Source organism: Ursus maritimus, unplaced genomic scaffold, assembly GCF_017311325.1.
Source record: "Ursus maritimus isolate PB19 unplaced genomic scaffold, ASM1731132v1 scaffold_3, whole genome shotgun sequence".
Taxonomy (NCBI): Eukaryota; Metazoa; Chordata; class Mammalia; order Carnivora; family Ursidae; genus Ursus; species Ursus maritimus.
Window position 1 is genome coordinate 74,033,466 of NW_024425563.1, and position 19,825 is coordinate 74,053,290.

General features: G+C 42.8%; 1 protein-coding gene across 4 annotated transcripts in view; it reads left to right on the forward strand.

The window, feature by feature from the left end:
- Nucleotides 1–19,825, forward strand: part of LOC103658685 (phosphatidylcholine translocator ABCB4) — a 181,232-nt gene that overhangs the window by 103,843 nt on the left and 57,564 nt on the right. The window contains exons 1-3 of one of the 4 annotated variants that reach the window (XM_040644304.1): nucleotides 15,389–15,546; nucleotides 15,776–15,861; nucleotides 18,579–18,633. The exons of the other annotated variants lie outside the window; for them this stretch is intronic. Coding sequence (XP_040500238.1) covers nucleotides 15,782–15,861; nucleotides 18,579–18,633 — 135 coding nt within the window. The 5' untranslated portion in view covers nucleotides 15,389–15,546; nucleotides 15,776–15,781. Of the gene's footprint in view, nucleotides 1–15,388; nucleotides 15,547–15,775; nucleotides 15,862–18,578; nucleotides 18,634–19,825 lie in introns of those variants that run through there. 4 annotated transcript variants of the gene reach the window in all.

Below are 19,825 nucleotides of genomic sequence, written 5' to 3' on the forward strand. Positions count from 1 at the left end.
GGGTAATGAGGCTCTGAGTTGGGCTGCTGAGAACAGAGAACAGATGGTTCTGAGAAACATCCGTAGTCTATACGAGAAAGGTAGAAGGGTGATAAAAAGTTGGCTTGAAAAACGCTGTGACGCTGATGGAGATGAGGAACTCTTTTAGAAGGAAGACGATTTATTCTTTTGGCTTAGAGGTGACATCAGAGCAGAAGGAAGTGCGGCCCTCAGAGTACTAACCAAACACAGATGGGCCCCAATGTGTACTGTTTGCTTGAGTTGCACTCTGATTTTCCTAGTTCCATTCTAGAATTATCCACCTATATCCACCTCTAAACAACAACAGCCCTCTGTTTGCTTCACCAGAATCAAGTTCTGAATTTAGGCCAAAATGTATTTCAGCCTGTTCCTTGACACACAAAGTAGCTATTTGTTCCAAGGTCTCAGTGATAAGAAGTCTTTGTGATTGATTCCTTTTTCTTACTCACATCTCTGTCTCAGATGCCTGTTCCCAGTTTGCGAACCCTTTGAGAAAAGGACTGCGTCTTTACATCACATAATTTTTGCGTTTGGCAAAGTCCTTGGTATCTAGTAGAGATTCATTGAGTGTCTTCTCTTTTGCCAGGTTTTTGATTTAGAGTATCTCTTCCTCTGGGTCAGTTTTGTTTTATCACAAATTAACATCTGAAAGTCTTTTGTTAACATAATATATTTTAAGAGAATTTTTATCTAAGGACATATAATTTTATATAAAAAATAGGAAGGAGGGACCATCATTACCATAAAATCTATAATCCAGCCTTTCATACTCTACAGAAAAAAATAAAGCCTTATGGGAATTATGTCCATAATTTTGTAAAAGAAAAAAATTTGTTTTTAAGAAATTGGAGTGGTCTGATAACAGTATTGTACCGATGTCAATGCCCTGGATTTGATTCTATCCTACAGTGACGACATGCCATCATTTGGGGAAGCTGGATGAAGAATCCACAGCACTCTACAGTGTTTTCAACTTCCTGTGAGTCTATAATTATTTCACAACATAAAGTTAAGAAAAAATAATTAGAATCAGACAGTTCAACATAAGGATTTGTTTGCTCTCGAAATGAGAATAATTTGGGCCGAAATCTGAAAAAAGAGGAGTTTCCCAGGAAGTAGTAGGAGTGAGGAGACAGGCCATAGGGAAGGAGGGAGAGATTTCAGGTAGAGGAAATAGCCGGTTCAAAGAGCGTCCGAAGTGCAGAACGAAGGACGTTGTTGGAGCTGGCTAAACAAGGCGAGCATGAGGCACCCTGGGGTGGGGGGTAAGCACAGCTGCCTGCTTTCCTCCCAGAGCCCTCCTTGACAAAATGGAGTTTGGGAGTGTTTGAAGCTGAGGACCAGATCCTGAGCTATGATGACCATCCCCTACCTCAGACCCCAGCCGCCACGCTGTAAGGGGAAGGCTAAGACACAGGGGGAGGCCAAATGATTTGACTCAGCTGAGCCTCCAGCCCACAGCCAGCATCAAGTGCCAGATGTGAGTGTGTGTCTCAGACATCCAGCCCAGTCAAGTCTTCAGATGCAGACCCAGCCAGCATCTGACTGTACCGTTGTCGTGAGATGAGAACCACCTAGCTGAGCCCAGTCCATTCAGATAACTGTAAGGGATTATAAAAACCATTGTTTTGCTTTGCCTGGGTGGCTCAGTCGGTTAAGCATCTGACTCTTTTTTTTTTTTTTTAAGATTTTATTTATTTATTTGACAGAGAGAGACAGCCAGCCAGAGAGGGAACACAAGCAGGGGGAGTGGGAAAGGAAGAAGCAGGCTCCTACCAGAGAAGCCTGACGTGGGGCTCGATCCCAGAACGCCAGGATCACACCCTGAGCCGAAGGCAGACGCTTAATGACTGCGCCACCCAGGCGCCCCTAAGCATCTGACTCTTGATCTCAGCTCAGGTCTTGATCTCAGGGCTGTGAGCTCAAGCCCCACACTGGGCTCCATGCTGGGTATGGAGCCTACTTAATAAAAAAAAAACAAAACAAAAAAAAACAAAAAAAACCCACACCATTGTTTTTAAGCCAATTGATAGCTAACAAGTAATTACTCTTCCAGAGCCTATAAAGGATTTTCACTTACTATAACTCTCTTGATCTTCAAAAGCATCCCTCTAGGCTGCAGTGCCTTGGTGGGCACCTGGTTCTCCCATGGACTCCAACACCTCTAGCAATACCTGGCACATTGAAAGTCCTCAGTAAAAGTATATGTTAAATGAAAAAACAAATGGTTTCTCTTTAAAAAAGATTAAACAAAAGATTTTCAGGGAGCACCTTCTGCAGCTGTAGTCCTTTTGTTCCACTTGGAACTTCTAACACCAAGGTGAAAGACCTTTGCCCTTGGAGTCTGGAGAAATCAGAATAGCAAAGAGAAACCAGGCACACTTCCAGATATGTGCAAAAGGCAAAGGTACATGATGAAATATTTTCACCTGGACTCTTTCAAAAGAGCCAGTTTTGGTCATAAGGAAAAGTGACCTTGGAACTGGAAACTGACGTTTTCGCTTTCTCCGCTGGGCAGCTCCACGGAAATGTTTTCCCTCTTACTGATCATCGCTTAGTGTATGGAGAAGCACCTAGTCTCTCCAGTCAGAAAAACCTAGGTTTCTCTTTCGGCTGCCAGTTTGTTAACATGTATGATTCTTAGGCAAGTTACTTATTTTTCTCTAAGCTTTTATTTCCTCATTGGCAATTAAGGGATTTCGCAAGCTCCTTATTGGATAACTTGAGCACAAAATATTATAATGAAGGATTTAGGACAATACTCAATACCTAGAATATAAACAAAAAAAATAAAGTTGGTTGCCTTCACTTCATATTTTTCTTGCTCTTTAGGGCTACCAGTTCTCTCATGTGAAAAGGAAGTTGTGTTTTGTATTTATTCCTTTGACAGTTATCTGAAGGGCCTTCTGGACCAGATGCTGGGAGCACAATAAGAAGACAAGGAGCTCACAGCTTAGGAGACAGGAAATTAGGTTAGTAATATGTATTGGTGCCATAAGGCAAGACTTCTTGGGGAATCAAGAAGAAAGCAATGACTTCTCCTTGGAGTGGTTCGAGGGTTCAAAAGCTTCCTGGAGAACTGAGTAGATACCTGTCAGATGGACAGTAGGGAAAGGGTGTAGATACAGAGAGCAATGGAGAACAGTCTGGAAGCCTGGAAAGGGAAGTGACTCAGGGTGGTCAGTTTCCTGCGTTGTGTGTTGGGAGGAGTGAGTGGAGGCCACCACAGGGATGAGTCTGGGAAGTAAGGTAGGAACCAGGCCTGAAAGGCCAGCTGTGCCAGAATCAATTGATTTGTATTCTTGCCCTGGTCTATTTGAAATAAAGTATTGAGATATGCCTTATTTTAGAGGGTCCACGTTCCTGCACATGTGCAGTGTGATTTCATTAAATGAACCACATCTTACCTTTTTGATTTCCATTATAAAGTTGAAAATATATACCTCACAACTTCCATAAATGAAGGAAGAAAAGAACACACTTCAGAAACCTACGCATCTCCCAAGCCCATGGGTAGCCCACAAGAGAGCTGCAGGGAGGCACAGCTAACATCTTAGGCAGGAAATCACACTATTCTATTTGAGGAGGAGGGAAAAGGGCAAGAGGACTTTTTCCCCCTTTCTAGTCAAAAGAGACAGAAAGCTGCAACAGTATTATCAAGGTCATAACTCTAATATTTTATTTCTATAATCAAACCAGTTTTCAGCTGAGGCTGAAATTCAATCAGAATTTGAGTGTGACAGTTTTTTTCATTTGCAAAAAAGTTCATCGTCTTTCCTCAATTCTCTTATGCAAAACATGTCTATCAGTGTGGGCATTGACCCCAGGACTCCCACCCTTTAGAATTTAAATAGATGACTCACCTGGATTTCCATGGATTTTCTAAATTCCTTCGGGAAAGTGCCAGCCAAGCTAGGGCTGAGACTGTCTGAATTATTTGAAAAACTGCATGGTTATAATAATCTACCTCCCTAAACTATAAAATGGTAGAAAATTCTTTGGGGTCAGATATATTCCAAGTCTGGAACATACAGACAAAACCTGTAGAGAAATACGCCAATATGGAAGTTGTTGCGTTAAAGTGAAAAACTACTTAAGGATTCCCTTTACGAAAACAAATATTTAAAAGGATCTTTACCAACGTTGGATGATGTGGAGTTTCACAACACTTAGCATTCATGAAAGTCTTTTGCATATACTTTAATTCTGAAAGCAATTTTTTGAATAGCTAAATTTTCTATTATGGGTTATTATTGGCTATTAACAGATGAAATTAAATCTCAAATACCTTTTAAGTTCTCAAAATTTTCATTTCTACCAGAAAGGTTACTTTAGCCAACAATTTTATCTATTTGTATTGCATATCAAGGCCAAAGTCGTAAGTGAGCTATGCTAATGCCTTTCACCAAAACTCCCATATACTTTGTGCATCTCTTTATGTTTATATTTCCCTCTGTATTTTAATCACTTGCTTATTTTTCATTCTGTTTTTGGTTATTTTTGCATATCTGAGGGCTGGGTATCTATCTTCTTATCTTTATGTCTTCGCTGGGCTTAATGCCATGTCTTGACGCAGTCAATGACCACTTCAAAAGTGTTGCATGAATCATGAACAGTCATAGTCAGGAAATGGCAGAGTTCAAATATCTTTAGCCACTTTCCAGAGACTTTCACCTTGAGACATGTGCCAAATATCTTCCCTTTGCTCTCCCCTGTTTACTCTCCACCCTTCTCTCCACACTGCTCTCTGCCCTGGGAGATTGACTTCTGTGGGTTCAGCTGAAGGGGAGCCAGGGAGCGGTTGGAGGGGCTCACTGCCCTTCTCAAAGCAGTTTTCCCTGTTTGACACTTAATATGGGTTCTGGCAACTGCTACCTCCCCTACCATGCTGGCCTAGGGAAGGCAATAGCCCCCCATTTTTGTGGCCCCACTGTCTCCCCTATCCATTATGATATATCCCCTATACCTTATGTTCTGCCCATATCTTTATTACTGGTTCCTTCATTAAATCCTCCTTCAATATCCTAATTTGAACATACCATTCCTCTGCTGCTGAGCCTTTGACCGATAAAAGACAGTTTGTATTATTGCAAAAAGTATCTTCCATTCTTGACCAGTATAATGATTGCTTTCCAAACACCCTCTCAATAGCCTCTGTAAGTCTAAATTCCTCCTTCACTTTTTGTCTCTCAGTGTGTAAAACCTCTTCTGTACCTCACCGCAACCTTATCTGCCTCTCACCTCCGTCAAATTAAGATCACACCTTCTTTCTTCCAGGGCTCCACTCCTCACCCCCAGCTGTTCTTGCATGACTTCCCTGCTCTTGGAACTTTGAGAATACCTTTCTTAGAAGTAGCTTTACATCTACGGCTAAAGAGAGTGTGAATATTATGTTTTCAGTGGGTATTGGGGGATGGGGGATGGGGGTGGGGGGAGGAAATACAGGTAAACAAAGCTAAATGATTTGTTTACTACAGAACTTCTCAATCTTCCATGTGCATCGTGACCCTCTGAGAGAGCTCGTGGTAAGCAGCATTTCTTAAACTCATTTGACCAATGGACACTTATTATCTAAGGCCCTTGTTACCTACTAAGTGCTTGCTGGCAATCCTCAGTTTACAGTTTGGAAAATTTGGCTCAAGGGGGATTACTTCTAACTCCATCCCTCTCTCCCTCCGTAAGTGTGTATTGAATAAATGAATAAATATTGATGAAATTGGTCAAAGCTCTAAGAGAAAGGAAGTGGAAGACAGGGTTCTACAACCCTTTCTTTTTTTTTTTTAAGATTTTATTTATTTATTTGAGAAAGAGAGTGAGGCAAAGCCGAGACTTGATCCCAGGACTTGATCCTGGGACCCTGGGATCATGACTGGAGCCAAAGGCAGACACTTAACCGACTGAACCACCCAGGTGCCCTGACAGCCCCTTCCTTTTAGTCCTGTGGTGTCTGCTGTGTCAGGATCTTCTAAGATGGTGTGAGCTGGGATGTGGCCAGCACTTCCTGCAGGATCTAGTTTGTGGTTCTGATTGCTGGTACCTGGCTATTGATTCAGAGGTCTTCTTCAAGCCTTTAAGCCTAGATTAATTGCAGATACAGTTTCTCCTGTGGACTTTCTGCCTTGATCCTGAACTAGTGAGGGGTGGGAAAAGGAATGGACAAGAAGGAGGATTATCAGGTACTTGCAGTGTGCCAGCTACTATATTGGGATTATCTCCTTTCCTGGAGAAGCTCAGAGTCTAGGAAGCTCACAGGAAGGAAAAGGTGTAAAAATAAGTATAATGAATGCAGTCTAACATAACATAACGCAAAACATAACATAAGGCTGCATGAATGAAGAGCTTGCACCCTGGTTTCTTTAACATTGCCTCATTATTTCGCTATGTCGGCACCCATAATTATTAGCATTTGACTCCCTACTTTATTGTGGTGTAAGCTTGAGGCCAGTCTGAGATAGTGTCCACCTACTCTCATGTCTTATGTAGAAAAAAATGTGCAGATTTTTAAAAGTAGACATAGTGGACTGCATGTTACTAAGGGGGTGGAGGGGAGAAATGAGCAGATAAGTTCGAGAAATCTTTTTAGCGAATACTTCACATCCCTTTTCTGTTGATGAACAAATACAAATACTGGCTAATTTGATTTTAGAATCTTCTTCCTTTGCCTCTGCATTTTATTAGAGATAATAGATTTAGAAAATTAGGCAGCATATTCAAGGAAGATGGAGTAGATGTATTCTTTCCTATTCCTCCTCCTAAGTCCAACTAGAAACACTGAACATCGTACGTAAAACAAACATAAGAAGACTTTGAAAAAGGCAAACCAGCAAAGGACATTTGAATCCAAAGAATGACATGGTGGTGAATTTCCCATTTTCCATTTTGTTTTGCTTTGCTTCATTCTTGCCCTTTATGTCCCAGGCTTGGAGCAGAAGAATGTGAAATGCCAGCGTGCACAGGCAAGAAGGAGCTTCAACAAAAGCCTATTCTCTCCAGCCAAAAGGACCAGAAAAGGGGCAGCTCACAAGACAGAAAATGTTTAGACGGTAGCTACTCTACTCTAGCCAAACAACATAGGAAAAAACTGTGATATCACTCAGAGCCACACCTGAAAAGACTAAGTGGCAAGCCTCAACTTCCACCCTTACTAGGCTATAAGAAGGCAGCCTGACCTCACTGTCTGGCCCTGGCCATGTCAGGGAAGACTAAATAGGAAGCTGACTTTTCATCCCCACTGAAGGAAGTGAAGCACTCTCTTCCCTCTCTCTCCCAGGTAGTGTCAGAAGGGGTCCAGGAAGGGTTAGGACTTTCACCACCACACAGTGGTCCCAAGGCCACCTAGCCTTCCTCCTCCCTCCCACCTTCATCCTTACGCACCTACCCACCCCCCACGGTGCCGGTGGAGACCATGTGGAGGACTCTAACCATGTTCTTCTACTCCTCCCAGCCAGGAAGGTAGCAGAGGAGGCCTAGTAGGAAGCCAGGACTCCCGCCTGTGCCAGGACATCACAAGGACCCCCTCCCACCTCAGTTGTGAATGGAGCCCAAGTGGAGAACCTGGACTTCTCTCTCCACTTACAGAAAATGAGGCAGGAATGATACCCCCTTTTCTGCTAAGCAATGTCTAAAAATCAAAGAAAACAGAAGGCTTAAGTAAGATCTAGAATCTCATAACATCATGCCTCCAGTGTCCATGTTTCAACTGAGTTAAACTCAACTGACCGAGAACTGGGAAGATCTCAAAGTGAATATGGGAAATCTCTATACCTTCTATTTAACTTTGTTGTGAACCTAAAGCTGCTTTAAAAAAAAAAAAAGACAAAAAAAGAAAACTAAGTATAAAGAAAAATGTTGAAAACAGCAAGGGAAAAATGACACATCATTTTAGGGAAAAATAATTTGAATGATACTGGATCTCTCATAAGAAATTACGAGGGTCAGAAGGAAGTGACAAAACTTTTTTAAATGCTGAAAGAAGAGCACCCTCAACCCAGAATCCCATATTCAGTGAAATTATCCTTTAGGAATGAAGGAAAATGAAGACATTTTAATTGAAGGAAACTTGAGGAAATTTGTCACTAGCCCACCTACCCTAAAAGAAGGGCGGAAAGAAGTTCTCTGAACAGGAGAGAAATGATAAAAGAAGGAAACTCAGAGTATTGGGAAGAAAAAATGTGATAAGCAAAAATATTGCTAATACAATAACCTATCTCCTGTTGTATTTTCTAAATGTTTTTGATGGTTGAAGCAAAAAAATGTATTAAAAAATTAACCACACAGCCTGGTATGGTTTTAAATATAAGTAGAAGAAATATATAAGACCATCAGACAATAAACGGGAGAGGGTAAATGACTGTAATGGGGATGACATTTTTACATCTCACTTGAGCAAGTAAAATGCAGCAACAGTAGACTGTGGTAAGTTGTACATGTGTGCTGTATAGTACTCAGAACCACAGAAAGTGGGAGTTTAAAAAATGTTGAGGTAACCCACAATCTCTTCCAGAAAATAGAAGTGGAGTCAATGCTTCCCAATTCATTTTATGAAGCTAGTACTGCCTTGATACTAAAACCTAAGACAGACAGATGGAAGGAAGGAAGGGAGGGAGGAAGGAAGGAAAACTACAGACCAATATTCCTTATGAATTCTGACACAAAAATACAACATATTACTACTGGGGAGGATACAGGGGATCTCTCTGTGTTATTCTTACAACTGCATGTGGATCTGTAAGTATCTCAAAAAGTTGTTAAAAACCAGAGCAAAGGAGTGGGCAAATACAATTTTAGATTCCATCTGATATTAGTAGAGTTCCAAAATTGATTTACGAATGATTGCAAACCCAAGTTCATTTTGCTTCGATAGGATTTCTGAACATTTTACAACACCCTTTCAATGGACGAAGAACCATTAGGATGCCACCATTTTAAGGCTAGGAAAGGGTGCAGTGAGTAATTGAAAACTAATATCAAATGCAAACTTGATGTTACTATTCCTTTTTGTTATATTATTTATGGACACTTCAATATTAGCAAATATCTGAATCTGTAGGAAAGTAAAGTGCAATCTTTTGAAAAGCTACGGTTTTGTAATAACCTTAGGAGTAAGTCAACATAAATGACCTAAAGCATAGTAACCCTATCTCATGCTTATTCATTTCATCTCTAACCTTGGCACCCTGCAGCCATTCCTGTCCACCTAATCATTCCCATAACCCTCACAGAGCACAAGAATTCCATTAGGCAATGTGACCTTGGAACTGTCAATGTGCTAACAGAAATGATATGATGCTGTGATTCATAGCAAACTCATCCCGACTGCTTCTCGAAGGTTTGTCATGGTACCTTCGTAAGTCCGCCCTTGTTTGAGAGAGTGTAAGGAAGAGTTCATTGGGAAAGAGAGAGCTGAATCGGAACTACCCTCATCTTCATCATCCCATGAGTGCCTTCCGATGTGCCGAACCAAATTAGTTAGGTGAATTTTATAATGAACAAAAGAAGACTGAGAGCAAAAGCAAATTTTTTCTTACGAGAAAGCTAGGTCGTAAGTGGAGAGGGATTTTTGTTTTGATTTTCAAGCAATGAAAAGGCTTTTTAAAAAAGGTTTTTGGAGAAAAGTGCAGGATGTAGCATAGTTTGGAGAAAGTAAAGACAGGGCAATCAGTCTATAAACTCAGAGAAGAAAATGGAAAAGTTAGGCAGAGGTTGAAAAGTCCTGGTAGCAGACAGTTTGGAAAGAGTGCTACTGTTCAGTGTGGCCACATGCAAATGTAGTAGTTGAAGATAGTATCTAACCATCTTTAGAGATGAAAGGTCAGGGCTCTTCGCGGCAAATACAGTGTAGTGAGGGAAAGACCACAAAGCATATTATGGTCCAGCGCAAGTCAACTGGAGAAGGAGCTGAGTCTCTTCAGGGAAAACTGTTGCAAATTAATTTATATTTAAATATCAAATAAAATGGAACATATTATTGTATTATATAAATATTACATGTTACCACATTACATATATATTTTAACGTATGTTGGTAGATGGCATTTGTGCTTCCTTTTGTCTCTTACTTATAGGAAACTCTTTTTTATAATCTTTATGCTATAGCTTTAAAATATTGATCTGTTCAATACACACTTAATGAGCCTTCTAGTACTGTGGAGACTAGAACCTGGATAGGCATGGCCTTTGCCAGGCAGTAGTCTTCCCCAGGAATACTGAACAGGCAGCTGGAGTCACATGGCCAGGGTTGGAGGCCTAATGCCATTGTGTCCGAGCCACGTGGAGATTCACCTACTCTTTAGCAATCCCAGTTTCTAGCCTTTAAATTAAGAATAGCTTCTCACCTTAAACACGATCCTTGCTTTGATCGTCAAATGAGATAGTATGTGTGTGTGATGGGTTCTGTTCTTGATAAAGAACTATGTATTTCTGCATGAGTTATGTACTGGTTTATTCTCAGTCCTTTGCAGGGCAGGAACCATGCCCTATTTTCTTTATATCCTCAAACCCCAGCACAGAGTCTGGCACATAGTAAGTGTGGGCAGCAAATGTTGGATATCTCAGTGAATAATCTTTATTCGCATGCGTCTTACATGCTACTGAGGTGACAAGAAATAACAAGGTTAATAAATCTGTGAGTTGTATAGTATACTAGAAGTGATAAATGTTGTGGGAATAAAAATCAAAATAGAGTAATGGGAACTGAGAGTCCTGAAGATATGGAATGCAGTTTTTAAAGGGGACATCACGGTTGGTCTCCTTGAAAAGATGGCAATTGAGAAGAGACTTGTAGAAGGTGAGGGTTTTAGTCATGTCACTATCTGGGGGAAGAAAACTGGGGGCAGAGGAAATAACTAGTTCCTTAGTTGGTGGAATTCTGCCTCTCTTGTTTGAGGAACATCGAAGAAGCCAGTGTGGCCGGGGTCGAGTGAGGCGGGGAGAGGAAGAGAAACCGAGGTCAGAGAGCCCACAGAGAGGGTGAGCCGTTGCAGGCACGGCTCTGAGTGCATTGGAGGCCACTGGGGAATTGTGAGAAGAGCGACACGATCTGACTCGTTTGAAAAGAATCACTCGAGCTGCTGCTTTAAGAATGGACAAAAGCAGAAGAGGGGCAACAACAGCAGCAGAGAGATCGTTAAGTAGCTACTGTAGTGGGGCGTCTGGGCGGCTCAGTCGTTAAGCGTCTGCCTTTGCCTCTGGTCGTGATCTCGGGGTTCTGGGATCGAGCCCTGCATTGGGCTCCCCCTGAGCAGGGAGTCTGCTTGTTCCTCTCCCTCTCCCCCTCCCCCCACTTGTGCGCATGCTCTCCCTCTTTGTCTCTCTCTCTCTGCCTCGAATAAATGAATAAAATCTTAAAAAAAAAAAAAAAGAAGCCATTGTAGTAAGTCAGGTGAGAGATGATAGCGTCTGTACCATGGTGGTAGAACTAGAGAAAGAGAAGTGGTGAGATTATGGAAATATTTTGAAGGTAGTGCCCATAAGATTTCCTGACAGACTGAGTATGGGATGTGGAAGAGAGAAGAGCATGCAAAATGACTCCAGGGTTTTTGCTGAGCAATTGGGAGGCTGGAGCTGTCAGCTGAGAAGGAGTCTGTTGGAGGGGCCAGCTTGGAGAAAAGATCAGGAGTTAAGGTGGGGCACATTAGCCATCCCAGTAGAGATGTCAAGAATCCAGGAGGGAGGTCTAAGCTAGAAATAATAATTTAGAAATTGTTGGATACAGTTGGTATTTAAAGCCATGAGACTGGCTAAGATCACAGAGGGAGTGAGAATAGACAGAGAAGTCCAAGGAGGAAGACTTGGAGCACTCCAGTGGTAGTTAAAAAGTTGAAAGAAGAGGAAGATTAGGGCTGCCTGGGAGGCTCAGTTCGTTGAGCGGCTAACTCTTGGTTTCAGCTCATGTCATGATCTTAGAGTTGTGAGATCGAGCCCCCGCCCCCCTCATACTCTGCACTCAGTGGGGAGTCTCTCCCTGTCCCTCTCTCCTCAGCTTAGTCATGTGCAGTCTCTCTTTCTCAAATAAATAAACAAAATCTTAAAAAGAGAGAGAGAGAAACACAAAGGAGACTGAGAAAGAATGACCAGGAAAGCATTACAAAATCCAATAACTATGTGGTATCTGGGTATCCAAGTGAAGAAAGTGTATTATGGAAAAGAGAATGATAAACTTGTCAATTGCTTAAATTTGTGAAGTAAGATAAAGACAAAGAGTTGACTTCTGGGTTTAACAATATAGAGGTTATCAGTGTCCCTTAAAAGAGCAGTTTCAGTGGTGCAGAAGAGTCAAACTTCTAATTAGAGTGGGTTTCAGGGGAAAGAGGGGGGCAGGAAACGAAGACAGTGATAGAAATAACTCTCTTAAGAAGTCTAGCTGCACAGAGAGAGAGACAAACCATAAGCGACTCTTAATCATAGGAAACAAACTGAGGGTTGCTGGAGGGGTGGAGGGTGGGATGGGGTAATGGGTGATGGACATTAAGGAGGGCAGGAGATGTGATGAGCACTGGGTGTTGTATAAGACTGATGAATCACTGACCTCTACCTCTGAAATCAATAATACATTATATGTTAATTAATTGAATTTAAATTTAAAAAAAGAAGAAGTCTAGCTGCAGAGAGGAGAGAAATGTGATGGTAATTGGCAGGAGAAGTGGGATCAAGAGATTTTTATTTTAAGATGGAAAAAATAACAACATTATATGTGCCAACAAGAATGATCTGGTTAGGATGGGAAAGTTGATGCTACAGGGAGGAGAACCATTCTTAGGAGGATGGGATCTATAGTAGAAAAGTACAACCATCAGAACTGGTGGCAAGTAGGGGCATGGACTTTGTTTCATGGTGAGACCATCCAGATGGTTTTGTATTTTCTTCAGCCATGTCATGCAGCATAGTGTAGCCTTGCTGTAGTTGGGTCATTTAAATTAGCCAGCACTGTGGTTTTACTAAGTGAGATTGATAAAAAGAGAGGTCAAGGGGGTTGCAGTCCTAAAACCTTTGCATTGTCATAGAAAAGGAAAAGGTAGCCATTTTTAGTTGAAGATACCTGTTATAATCTTTAGAAAGAGGTTAACTACTCAATAGATAGTAAGAGAATGGACACTTAATAAGCTAAGAGAAAGGAAACCAAAATAATAAAAATATTCAATAGATCCAAAAGAAGGTAAAAATTAAGATTAAAGAAGAAAGATAAAATGGATGGAACAAATGGAAGAAGATAGCAGAGTGGCGGTAAGACAGCTCTCTATCCGTGAGAACAAAGAAGTATCTCAAAATCCTACCACAAAGAGAAAGTTAAGATTTCTTACAGCCTGAGTGTCGAGAAATCCAGCTTATCACAGTGGCTTAAATATGGGCTTTGAATGAGTGACTAACTGGACGGATGCACAAGAAGGGTTGTTTCATTGTTATCAAATAAATATAAAAGGAGCCCTTGGGATTGGCCCTCAAACACAGAAACACAGTCATGTTGGTATGACTCCCCTCTCCATGAACACCCACTTGTCCTAGAGTCTCACTTCCGTTTTGAGACACAGAAACCCATGACAAGCACTTTTTCAGGGACAACTTTGTGAGTTGACTCAGACAGGCAAACGCATCTCATTACTGGGTGCATTTTGTTGGCTTCTTTGTTTTTTTGGTTTTAGTTCAGCAGCTTGCTACTGCTTCAAGTATCTGCCTTTTTACTCCCCCAAGATTTCTTGCATAGAAACCGAAGAGACTATCATCCCTACGGTCCACTGACTTTTTAATGTCCTCCAGCTACCACCTGGCCTTCTTTCAAACTAAACAATCCCAATGGCTTTGGTCCCAGAGTATCTTAAAAGAGTGATCTGATCCCCTGTTAGACTCCTGAAGAGGGGGACTTCTGGTTGATCCGAAAAGAGAATCCTTCTGGTGATGGTGGACTGGATAAGGAGAAAAACTATTTTGAGGAAAAAGTACTTCAGTAAATTCATTTCTGTCACCGAATTCGAGACTATGCCATAGTTTCCGTCACCCGCTAGCACGTTCTTCCAGGCAGCTGCTGCTGAGCTCCGGGTCACAGGCAGAGCAGGATGGAGAGGGGCGGTGAGTGCACAAGCGAGCCCAGAGCTGCTGCCCTCTACTTGTCTTCCTCGTCAGCCTCTTCTGGTCTTGTAACCATAACACTCGTTTGTGAGGTGCTTCCTGGGTACCGGGCACTAATCCTAATAACACCCCTCTCCTATGGATTCAGCGACTGAATCAAGAATTAAATAAACTGCCCAAGGCCAGACAGCTAGTAAATGGCAGAGGTGAGATTCAGAGCAGCGATCACCCAACAACATCAGCTCCTGTTATACCTCGCTCTGCTTTCTCTGGGAACCCGAGAAAGTCATGGGATGACTTTAGTACTAATAAGACCCCGTGGAAGGAAGGACCAGCAGGTAGTGCTGCTACGTGATCAGGAGGAAGGCAGGCCATATTTGTTGAGCATATACTATGTTTTAGGCATAAGACTAGGTGTTTACCTTCTTGATTCATTTATTCCTCGCAGGAACCTGGCAAGGGAGTTGTTTTTATCCTCATGTTACATATGAGGAAACCAAGGCCCAGAGAAGTGAACAAAGTATCCAGTGTCACATAGCTTACAAGATGTGAAGCTCTAGGTTTGAATCCCACTGGCTTCAAAGGCTTCATAATGCCTTGCTCTCTGTTTTAGACCCTTTCTTTTCAGAGACGTGTCCAGTAATTAATCAGAAGGGATGGGAAGGCCGTACAGGGGACTCAAGTAGGCGCTAAGTGCAGAGACAATTTAGTATAGGGAGAAGTCTGAGATCAGAGTCGGGAGACAGGGGAGGGCACTGCACTGCTGATACAGCCTCAGGTGCATGAGACTCAGGACTCAGCCTCGCTGGCATCAATTTATTCTTGTAAAAAAAAAAAGGGGGGGGTTTTAATTAGGTGATCTCTACCGGCATTTCAAGCCCTAAAGTTCTGTGTCTCTGAAGTAGTAAGAGGGCACCAACAGCTTTCTTTTGTCCAAGGGTCATGATGTGCTGATTCTGGGCCGTCCCCAGAGATGGTTGGGCTCCGTGCCACCAGCACCAGACCTGGGGAACAGTTAAGTGGGACGCGAGTCCGGTGCTCCCTCCTCAGCTGCCCTATGATTGTTGAGGGTCCGGAAACAGCCCCCGCACGGGTGTAAAAACAAAACTGAGCGCCGAGAGAGCGTGACAGTCACATCTGGGGGTTCCGGTGGCCCGCCAGGCTGGTCGTGGGCTTATTGAACGAAGCCGGCGCGGCCGGGCAGGGGCTGGCGCCTCGCCCGGGTGGGCTGCGGCGGCCGCGGCGCGCGGGGCCCCTCACCCGCGCCCGGCCTGCAGAGGGAGCCCGACGGGTGGAGGGGGCTGCCCCGGAGGCCGGCGCTCTGGCCCCGGCGGCAGCGGGAGGCGTCTCTGGGGCGCCGCGCGCGTAAGGGGCGGGGGCGAAGCTCCGGCGAGCAAAGTCCAGGCCCCGCGGCCGCAACACCCCGCGCGCCCCGAGGCTCGGACAGAGAGCGCGAGGTCCGAGGTGAGTCAGGCCCCGCGCTCCGGGCCGCGGCGGGAGACCCCAGGGCCGCTGCACCTGAGACCCCGACAGCGCGGCCTCCGCCCCGTGCCCCTCGACCCCGCGACCGTGTGCCCGGTTTGCACCCTTCGGTGGCGGTTTGCACCCTTCGGTGGCGGGCTGTGGGGAAGCTGGTTGTACCCCCGAGCTGGGCCGGGTGCCCCTGGACCTGAGGCTGTTGGTTTCTCCCCAGGTTGAGATGGATCTTGAGGCGGGAAGGAACGGAACCGTCCAGTGCCCCAGGAGAGCGGAGGGCGACTTTGAACTGGGCAGCAGCAGGTACCTCACCGGCAGCCACCGCTTTCCCTTACGCCCATCAGCAGGGCCAAGCTCGGCTTTGGAAAGTGGAGCAAGTCTGTCGATGCCTTTGTGTCAGGGGCTTCTGTGGAGCGTCTTGTCTAAGGTCCTGACTGTCCTCAAGGAGTGTCACAGAGGCTTTTTCTGGAACAGGCTTAGGAACAAGAGGCTGCCTTCAGAAGTGTCGCTTCCCCACTCTGTGCGGGGTGATTCGATGACTATCTGTACTGTGTAACATTCCTTGCATTATATAACTCAAAACTTTTACAAATAACTTTCATAAACATCATCTGAGTTTTCTTGCTAATAAAGCATCAGACAGCTGCTGTTGATGGTTGCGCTTCTTCAACAAGACCAGTGAAGCAAAAAAACAACAGCAGCAACAGCAACAAAAACCCTGCTTCCCCTGTTAATTCCTCTTCCTCCAGTGTTATCCCCTCCCCCCACCCGTCTCCCAGCACCTCGAGGGCTCGCATTTCTCCCTTTGGGGCAATGAAGTGGGGAGGGGGGCCGTGGGCAGGCTCATTCTTCTGTAATCTGGGCTTCCAGATCAGTGTTTGTTCAGACGCCAGGGGAAAACCTCAGTCTTCATTTGCCTGCTCTTTCTCCGTGGCTGGCTCTTTGGTTCTCAGCGGCCCTTGTCAAGCCCACTTCACAGGCCTCTGTAGGGGCAGTAACAACCAGTCAGTGGTGTGTTGTCTTTGTTTCCTCTTTCAGTGTGGGAGTAGTGAATCATTTTCGCCTTTAGCCTCAAATAGTTTCTGAGGCTGTTAGGGTTTCTGAGTTCAGGCCAGGCCACCCGGAACTAATTGACCTGTGTCATCAAGTAATCACCCAGAGGGACAAATTTATCAGGTTCTGTAATGTGTCCTCAAGCTGCAAGGGGCCTGATTAGCCAACTGAAAATATGCCTACCTGATGTTTAAAGAATTATTTTAGTCTGTTAACTTCTTCCAACAGTGATATTGCTCTATTCCTTCTAAGTACCATGGTATTCATTCATAGAAAATTTAGTTTGCCAAATAGAATTAGAAAACAGATGCTTGGTATTATTTCTACCAGAGGAGAAAAAAATGCGGTTTTCATCAGCTGGCAATATAGGCTGGGATTGACGATGAATCTATAAATAGATGGCATTTTTATGAAGGCTATTTATGTATTTCACTGGCTGAACATTTGATGAGTGCACAAAAGAGCTCTCCCTGCAAAAGATGCAGTAATCCTCCAGAACCCAAGGGAGTTCTCAGAAGTGAAGTCCACAGCCTTGCATTGGCAACACAAGAAAACAGTTCAGAAGAGTCATACAGAAAGTTAATAGTAAGTTAAGACCAGAAGATTAAGAAAGTATACGTTGAGACTAATTTTTACTAAAAAAGCAGACCAAAGCTTATTCACTGCGAGGAAGTCAAGCTCCCTTCAGCTATTTAGGGCAAATGGTAAGTTAGTTATATGCTAGTTCCAATCGTGCTGCTACATTGCCTACGGCACCTTCTTCTGAACATATTTAGTGGCAGACGTCTGTCTGATTTTAACAAATGTTCTTAATCATTTGGGATCAAGTCTTATGAGCAAAACTTTATCACCTACCTAAACTAAATAATTAACAAATTAAGTTAAATAAATGCATTTAGATTAAAACAATCTCTGTCCTCATGGAGTTTACATTATTGTAGGGAGGTGAGATATAAAGAATACTTGTGCAAAATAAGTAAGCTAGGCAAACGTTAGAAGGTAATGAATGCTATGGAAAAGGTTAATCAAGGTTAAGGAAATCAGGAGTGCAAGGAGGAAGTAGTTTGCAATTTTAAATAGGGTGGTTAAGATAGGTCTTATTGGGAAGGCAGTATTTGAGCAAAGACTGAAACGACAGGAGAGAGCCGTGTGGGCGTCTGAGGGGACAGCATTCCTGGCAGAGGCATCTGACCATATAAAGACCCTGCTATGCGAACATGTTTGGTGTGTTCACAGAACAGCAACAACAGAGAAGCCAGGGTGGCTTGAAGCAAAGCAAACAGGAAAAGGAGTAAGAAATGTGGTCAGAGAGGTAGCAAGGAGACAGATCGTGTAGAGGCCAAAATCCAACGTAAGAATTTTGGCTTTTACTCTGAGAAAAATGGCAGCCATTGAAGGCTTTTGAACAGAGGAATAGCATGATCTGACTTGAGCTTGCGAATGATTATCTGGAGGCTGTGTTGAGGGTAGACTGAAGGTGGCATAGCTGAAAGTAGAGAGACTATGCAGGAGTTCTCCTGGGCTATTGGGATAGCAGTGAAAGTGATGAGTAGTGGTTGAATTCCAGATGTATTTTGAATGCAGAGCCAACGGGATTTCCTGACACCACTCCCTACAATCTTTCAGAAGAGTAGACTTTACTCTCTTTTTAGATCAATGCATATTTTTTAAGCAACGGAAGAATTTAATTTTTTCCCAGATATTAACCTATGTATTTTCTTTCTGTGTATGAGCTCTGCAAGGCAGGTGACCATTTCTCATTCATCCAGATATCCTTTTAGTACCTTGGACAGTTACCTTTGCACTCTGGCTAAACTAGATAATTTGGACAACTTGTGGATATCACTGTTTTATATTTGAAAAATAGTCAGATGTGATAACTACTCAAGTTTATATTCAATTGACTGTGAAACATTTGTTAACAGTTTTTAAATTCAAACAATTATATATATATATATATTTTATAGGAACCAAGACAAGAAAGAAAAGAAGAGAATGAACCTGATCGGACCATTAACTTTGGTAAGCTGTGAAATATTAAATGTGAATAATCCTTGTTTTCTTTCAAATTTGGTGTCTTAAATCCACAGATATGGAGCCAGTACTTTAAGATTGTCCTAGGTTGGCTTCTTGTAGTCAACGAACCACATTCTCAAGGTAGATATAAAAGAGGTAGGGATAGACTGGCTATGAAACAGAGCAGAGCTGGGACTTGAGCTCATTGCACCTCACACACTAACTGATTTCAGGAAAATACATCTCTGCATTTGCTTCTCTCTCACACACATGCACACACACACACACACACCACCACCACCATTACTGCTATCACACCCACCCACCCACCAAATTTTGCTTAAATAAGCTTGCATATAAAGAAAACGATTGTTAACTGCAGACATTTAGAAATAAGTAAGAAATCTGTGTTCACATTTGACTTCCAAGAAAATTGATTACACATGGAGTAGCTGTTAGAGATTCTGATTATGTTTAACACAATTGTCAGTGGCTTTCTGCTGGCACAAAGCAAGCCAACATATTTTTGGAAGAAGTCTAATCTGTTTTTCATTTGTCAAATATGTCTCAGAGAGGTGGGCCGAGAAAGCATTTGCCTACTCTGAGTAAGTATGATGGGTTTCAAACTATGACAGCCATTATTCCATAGCAAAGAAGGTGGTGTTCAGCGGCATGTTGGCTGAAATCGGCAGCTTAGTAAGTGGATGAAAAGACACCAAAACATTCTCGGTCTCCAACGTTGGTACACATTTCTCATGTCACCACAAAGCCCCTGTTCATTCTCTTCTCCCTTATGTTTGTAGTGTTTTTATTTTAAAAATTTAGTGCTTTAAAGAATAAATTGTTTGTAAAGCTAAATCTGGTTTTAATGTACATGTTTTAGATCTGCTTCCTACAGCAAATAAAACACCACAAACCTTGAGGCAGAAATTGCGTACATTTAATTTGAACTCAAATGTTAAAATTTAAATTAAATTGAAATATAATCTTTTCTGCCTCTGAATAGATATTTTTTGTCCTGAGGACAAAACTGTTGTTAACAAGAATTAAAAACTCTTTGTTTGGTTGAAAATCACTTAAGTCTAAGTTTGCTTAGGAAACTGTGCTGTCGCTGTGAAATTCTTATAATTTTAAATTGAAGCTTAGAGACAGTGAAGTTTTATTTAAGTAGTATGAAAAGCATTTAAAATGATCCTCA